A 7,170-nucleotide genomic window follows, 5' to 3' on the forward strand; every position below is an offset into this window, starting at 1 on the left:
AGCTTCCTCATTACTTAATTTAGATATGAAACAGTGGATTGCTTGTCCCAACCTCCCAATGCATTTTTTTAAAGCAGAAACTGCTGAACATGAAATGTTAATAAGAAAAGAGAAGAGTTTAATGTATTCTATGCTTAGAGCATTGAATCTAATGCAAACGGCATAAGAGATTGACCTAGAAACCTGGAACTAAGAAGCAGATCTAGGACTGCTGTCTTGTATGCTTCCACTTTGAACATTTCTTTCTGCAGAAAAGTCTGCAGTCATGGCAGACAACATTTGGTTGATCCTTCCATAAAGCTTGGCAGAAACATCCAAATTGAAAAGCCCATTTGTTTTAGTTTATCTCCCTTTAGACCATGGAATGTAATATTGCTATTCCAAAAGGACTTGGTGTGCTTAATTCTGTTGGCTTCAGGAGGATTGTTTTGTTCAGATCTAACCATTTCTAAAGTAAAACATCTTCAACCTCTACAAGTGGCTGATTTCGTTTGGCACACACTTGCTGCTTTTGCTCTTCAATTTGGGATTTTTTAAAAGGCATGGGGAATTTCCAGGGCAATAAACACTTAGTAGTTCTTTGTCTGAGCAAATAGAAATCTGACATTATTGCAGACAGCAAGCCAATGACTCGTTAAACAGTTTCAGCTGGCTTGTGCAACAATAAATTGCAGCCATTACAATCTAAAGGTGAAAAGCTGCATTACAGAGCCATTACTTAGTAGTGGAAAAACGTACAAAAAGAAGCATTACAGGAATTCAGAAAGAAAGAAAGGAAGGTAATGAATTCCTATTCTTCTTCATACCAGTTCCAAATAAGGCTAAGTTATGAGTAAATGTCATAAGTACCATTTAGTTGCTTCGATTCTCTGTCCAATTTTTTATAGGATGCATTTGGAAAAGGGTTGAAATTGGAAGTCTATGTGATATCCCACATGAAAAACAGTCAAGCTGCCTACACTAACTGTTGGTACCACCAATTGTAGGTATTAACCTTGTAAAGTCAATCAATGCAGCTAATACAACACATCAGATACCCTGCCATGTGTTAATCTGAGTTGTTAATTTGATGTGTTCTGAATTCCTTTTGAGTTCTTTTATGCGTTCCTTTTTCATTTGATGCCTATACAATTGAAAAAACTATAATTAAACTTAAAAAATAGAAACATTAGAGAAGAGAGAGGCCCAAACAAATAAAAAATGAAATCTATGGGAGGAAAAAGGAAAGAAGGGAAACAATTCTACCTTATATTTCTTTTGTATCAATAGTCACTGGATTACTAATGAATATATGAGTATAATCATTCACTTTTTTTGTCCTTTTTTCATTTTGTCAATTTTTATGTGTAGTTGTTGAACTTCACACTATTCATTTCATTATGGACTATTTTTCTGTTTATATACCTGCATCAATATATCATTATCTATATTGGGATGTCAAACTCGTGTTGTCATGGTGGTGTCACATGACAAATTGTGACTTTTTTATCCTTCACTAAACCAGGTGTAGGCATGGCCAGCATGTCACACATCTGGCTCACGGGCAGCGAGTTTGACAGCCCTGATCTATATCAACATCTTGGATATGCTAATTCTTTTTCTCCTAGCTGATAAAATAAATAAATAATAATAATGAAGTGCTCTGGAATGTTAGAATTCAAACAGACAAGCATCTGCCATATAACATCGCAGAATTAATTATTGATAGGAAAGACAAAAAACTCTGGATAGTAGATGTGGTCTTACCTGGAAACTTCAGAATAGAAGAGAAAGAACTTGAGAAAATCACAAAATATAAAGACCTGCAAATAAAGTTACTGTGGCGAAAGAAAGCAAAGACAGTAGCAATAGTAAAAGACACTTTCCTTGGGTACAATCCCAAAACATCTGGAGCACCACATGAACAATATCAGCATTAGCAAAATCACTCTCAGTCAATTGCAAAAGGCAGCTTTACTTGGAATAGTTTACATTTTGCGATGATACTTTAATATTATTAAGCAACTGCATCTTCTTATCCCATGTCCTTGGGAAGAAATTGACAGGTGGACAATCTAAACATCTGGCTGCCTGAGCAATGAACCATAATGAAATGTATACTCTCACAAAAATGATCTGTAAGGTTCAAAACTGTGCTTCAGTATGATAATGAATCAATCAATTTATCTAAATTTAAGATATAGATTAATCGAAGTTGACACTTGTTTCAGAACAGTATATCAAATTAGAGAACTTCAAACACTTCATAGATTTTTAAGGCACTTTGCAGACTTGATGACTTCTGACAACATATAACCATGGCAGTTTCATTTTCAAATAATGAGAATGCTGAAAAGGAAACTTGAATGATGTAACTGTCTAACATGCTCATTGGGAAGCTACCAGTAGCACTGTTTCTGGCCCGAGCTCAGCATTTTCTTTTGAATAATAAAGCCATAAACATTATTTTATGATCTGCCTGTCTCATATGAAATCTCCCACATTTGAAGACTAACCTCAAAGTCCCCTGTCCCAAGTCTAAAAATATCTAGCATTAGAAAGAAAGGTATTATTTCTAATGACCACTTCTTCATGAATGAAGAGGGATCTGTTTCAAAGCACTAAACCCAATCAACAGGCTGCAAAACACTTTGTCCCCTTACAATGTGCTTTGCAGATGCCATAGTTTTTGGTTGCTTGTTTCCCAGTGTGCAATGTTGCAATCTCACTTCCATTTATGGAGAAAGCTCAAGGGGGAAGTTTGAATGATTTGAGAACTTCCTTAAGATTAGTATTTGTAGCTAACAAATGAGTTTTATCACAACATTAAACTCAATGCATACCAAATTTATTTTGGCATGTCAAAAGGCTCTCTTTCTCAGTTCTTAGCTTCTTAAACATGGTCAGCCACAACGCTAAACTCTGCTGTCTCTTGAGGTAATGGAATTTGGTTTTATGCTTCTCTGCTGGTCCTCTCATCATCTTGAATAAGAGCTCAGGATTGATCAGTCCACTATATAGGGACTGGAATGAAATCTTACTTTTAATTCTGGATGAAATGTTATTTTTAATACTTAAGGAGTGAGTCAGATTTAAGTGGGGGGAAAAAAGAAACCCAGAATCTCAACTCCTGCAGTGGCTTATATCAGTTTGCCCTTGAAATTCAAATCATTGTCTCAAATACAATTATATCCTCTTTAAATCTGGGAGTTCAAACAGAATCAGGCTTCATCTGCATTGACCATGCTGATATTAGCTAGCTGTTAGGAATAAAGGACAAAATTTCATTCCAATACTAGTGAAATTGGGAGAAAAAGATGGAATTGGTTTTCTTCTGAACTGAATTAACTAATACAAGAATATAGGTAGCTCAGGTGGAACTGTGGAGTCCTCTGTTCTCTGTGCCTGCTTGATTGTTTGCTTGCAGATGTTTCATTACCCAACGAGGTAACATCATGAGTTCATTGATTATCATTGATGATGCTTCCTAATCAGCTAATGGGATGTCTTCAACAAGCAATCAAGCTCAGAGAGCACCAAGTACTACACAGAACTAAATTAAGTTCAACATCTGGATAGCAAAAAAATGCAAGTCCTCATTGTTATAGTTCAATTTTAAGGAAACAACATTTAAAAGAATCATATAACATCATGTGATTTATTTAGAAAAGAAATACATCTATGTTCTATTATTTTATCCTTTCTCAAACACATTTTTTGAAACAGAACACAGAAAGGTATGAGGGAAATTTCTTTTCTTTTCTAAGATTTGGGAGTGCTAAAACATGCCCTAGTCTTTAGGTTCACTTTATTCTCCTGTTTTTCCATTGGGAAGATTTCTCATTGTATGGCAGAAGGAGGAAGAGTTGATTTGTCAAATTTTTATTCAAAGTAAGTTGGAAATGTCAATTGATATGGTCCCTTTTTTCCAATGTTTCATGGCTGTCAGAGGAACCCTGTGAGACCAAAATAATAAAGATTATCAGTGCTCTACATATTTGTGTCACATCATTAAAACTGGCCAAGCAATTTTAACCATATTTCCTTTTACAGACATTTTTACAGAAATGAATCTTAGCTGTGTTCCAGGATCCCGAATATACCAAGGAGTATGTGCATTGGTTTATGGGAAAAGGTGGTTGGGAATCAAAGGTTAGAAGCCATTTTCAGAATGTTCCATTTAAAGATTAACAGTCCGTGGATGACTCATTCTTGCAAAGAACTTAATTATAATTCAGAGGCTTTGTTCCATGTGTAAATCCTAAAATTTGCCTTTGGAATAGACTTTGCACTCTGACCCAGAAGCTAAGAGTTGTTGTTTTTTACAGTGACTTTAAGATTTTTTAGTAGCTCCCATTTTGTTTCTAGAAGCAGTTCACAGTGCTGATCAAACTGTTAAAACCATTCTCATTAGGGCAGACAGGGGATTGCACTTTGCCTCATGTATTTGGCCATCAGTAATTAGTACAGTATTGCTGTTTCCAGGTACCTTTTGGAGACCAGTCATGGTATGTTGCTTTGGTAAGGACCTTCCTTCATTATTATTTTTTTGCATTCACATCTATTAGCATATTTCAACCCTCCTGTTAAGTATCTCTATTTTCTCAATCCTTTTATGGCAATTTATGTTAAAATCTATGGCATTGTTTAAGTCTATGTTTATCAACCTTGGCAACTTTGAAATATGGGAACTTCAACTCCCAGAATTCCTCACCTACCATGGATGGCTGGGGCTTTCTGAGTTTTAAAGTCTCCAAACATCTGAAAGTTGTCAAAGCTGAGTAACACTGGTCTACATATTTGTTTCATAGGCAATGTTATTCCATTTGTCAAGGTTCAGCTTCATCTTATTGTTGATCTTATCCTGTTTTAAATTGCATTTGTAAGTCACCTTGAGTTCTGTAATTCAGAAGGACAATCTGTACATAATTGTTGCATATATAACATATTAGTATTCTCAACATATAAAATTTGCAACCTTGTTGGCCAGTTAATGATGAATTTGATAAAACAGCTTTGTATGCTCTTTTTCATCACAACGTTCTTGCATTTAAAAACTCGTTTCATCTTGCTTTTTTTCCCCTTAGGTATAGATTCCTTTGTCCTACACAGCAGGTTCTTTTTTAACTGTTGGTAAAAACTCTTTTAAGCAGCTTAAAGTTAGTGCTCATAAAACATAGTCAAAATAATAGAAATATACAGGGAACCATTACCAACGAGTGTTTTCACCTGGTTTCATTATCTTCTGCTTTTTTCTCAGATGTGTATGCACAGCAGGTTGGACAGGACAACAGTGCAATGAAGATATAAATGAATGTGAATCTGCACCCTGCTTGAATGGAGCAATCTGCTATGAATCCATTGTCCCTGGTCAATTCCTCTGTGCTTGCCCTCCATTTTACATTGGAAAAAAATGCCAGTATCACCATAATCCATGTGATGCTCCCTACAATCAATGTAGAAACAATGCTACTTGTTTGGCCCAGGTTGATGGGAAGCCATTGTGCATCTGTCAAAAAGGTGACTTATGAAAAAATACTGCATGCTTTGTACATTTTACAATAGTTCATAACAGGTGAAACTACAGTGAAACATTAAATGTAAAATTTAAAGCAACAAGCCTATGGATGGGTAAGGAAGAACATCCATTACAACAACTGAACAACATGAGCCGTGGTGGCCCAGTGGTTAGTGTGCAGTACTGCAGACTACTTCTGCTGACTGCTGGCTGCCAGCAGTTTGGCAGTTCAAATCTCACCAGGCTCAAAGTTGACTCAGCCTTCCATCCTTCTGAGGTGGGTAAAATGAGGACCCAGATTGTTGGGGGCAATACACTGACTCTGTAAAACCACTTAGAGAGGGCTGTAAAGCACTGTGAAGCGGTATATAAGTCTAAGTGCTATTGCTATTGCTATTGCTATATAGGTACTACATTAGGTCATAGCTTAGAACTGGAAAAGGGAATAATTTAAGATGAAAGGGGGAAGCTTCAGACAGTCTACCTGGGTTTCTTTACAGGAACTGGGCAAATCATAGGCCAATTGAAAAGCTTTCCAACAATACGAACAATTTGACTATAGAACCAGCAACCAAGGGAGGTAATAGATTTCCATTCATTGTAAAGGTTCAAACAGAATTTAGCATCAATCTATGTGGTTATTTTAATTTGGATTCCTACTCTTAAATGGCTTGACTCAATAGTCTCAATAGTACCTTCTAACACTACAAGCAAAACTTAACAGAACTATTTTATCATAAACAAGTGATCTGAGTGTCTTGTAGCTTTAATTAATTAATTGTTCTTGATAAATAAAGCAATATTGAAATAATTCTGTAGGGGTACATTTCACATTGCCTTCAAAACTCTCAGGCGTAAGATAATCAGCCAAAGCAACTATTCATTTTTCTAAGAATTGCATTACATGAAGGCCATCAGCAGATTCACTTTCTTTCTTAACACTTTACAAGTCTGGGGGAAAGATTTCTGTTTTTCAAAAGAAAGGAGACGAAAAACATATTCAGTGCTCAAATGGGAATGCTTTATTTCTTTATTTAATTACCACGAGTAAAGTCTTGTGATTTTAAGCAATGTAGGGAAATCATGCAAAACACAGCTTCTGGAATTATTTCCAACCCCTTAATGAAAGCTCTGTTCCAGATTGCATGACCAGGAGAATGAAAAATAAAACAGCCACATTATCCAAAATCTTTGCACAACTGCCTTTCCCACAAGTGTGTATTGGGAGATCTTATTTTCTTCAACTGGATCTAGAAAGTGATATGATTCAAATAATTTAACAACCGGTTCACCCAGGGTCAGGTTGGCTGTCATGGGAGGGGTGGCCCATCCCTGTCCTCCTGCTTCACCACATATGCGGGATGAGCCTCCCACGATGGCCAACCTGACCCTGGGCAAACAGGTTGTTAAATTACATACGCACACACCCGCTATCAAAGTGGATCCTGGGCACTGCGCTGCAATGGAGAAATGGGCAATGGAGCAGCCGGCACAAGGGAAGGAGGAGGAGCAGAGAGAAGAAAGAAGGAAAGCAGCCTTCTCCTTCCCTCGCGCCGGCTGCTTCATTGCCCATTTCACCATTGCAGCGCAGCACCCAGGATACACCTTAATAGAGGGAGGGGTAATTTATCAACCAGTTCTCCTGAACCAGTGCGAACTGGATGAATCCCACC

At 36.9% G+C, this 7,170-nt stretch overlaps 1 protein-coding gene across 1 annotated transcript in view; it reads left to right on the forward strand.

The window, feature by feature from the left end:
- The window catches only part of LOC148132974 (protein eyes shut homolog), a 110,408-nt gene extending 104,898 nt beyond the window's left edge, over nucleotides 1-5,510 (forward strand). The window contains exon 9 of the mRNA XM_087951167.1: nucleotides 5,240-5,510. Coding sequence (XP_087807293.1) covers nucleotides 5,240-5,510 — 271 coding nt within the window. The remainder of the gene's footprint in view (nucleotides 1-5,239) is intronic.
- The last annotated feature ends 1,660 nt before the right edge of the window (nucleotides 5,511-7,170 follow it).

Source organism: Notechis scutatus, chromosome 1 (assembly GCF_049901735.1).
Source record: "Notechis scutatus isolate UNSWTSFEM ecotype Mainland chromosome 1, rNotScu1.2, whole genome shotgun sequence".
Classification (NCBI taxonomy): Eukaryota; Metazoa; Chordata; class Lepidosauria; order Squamata; family Elapidae; genus Notechis; species Notechis scutatus.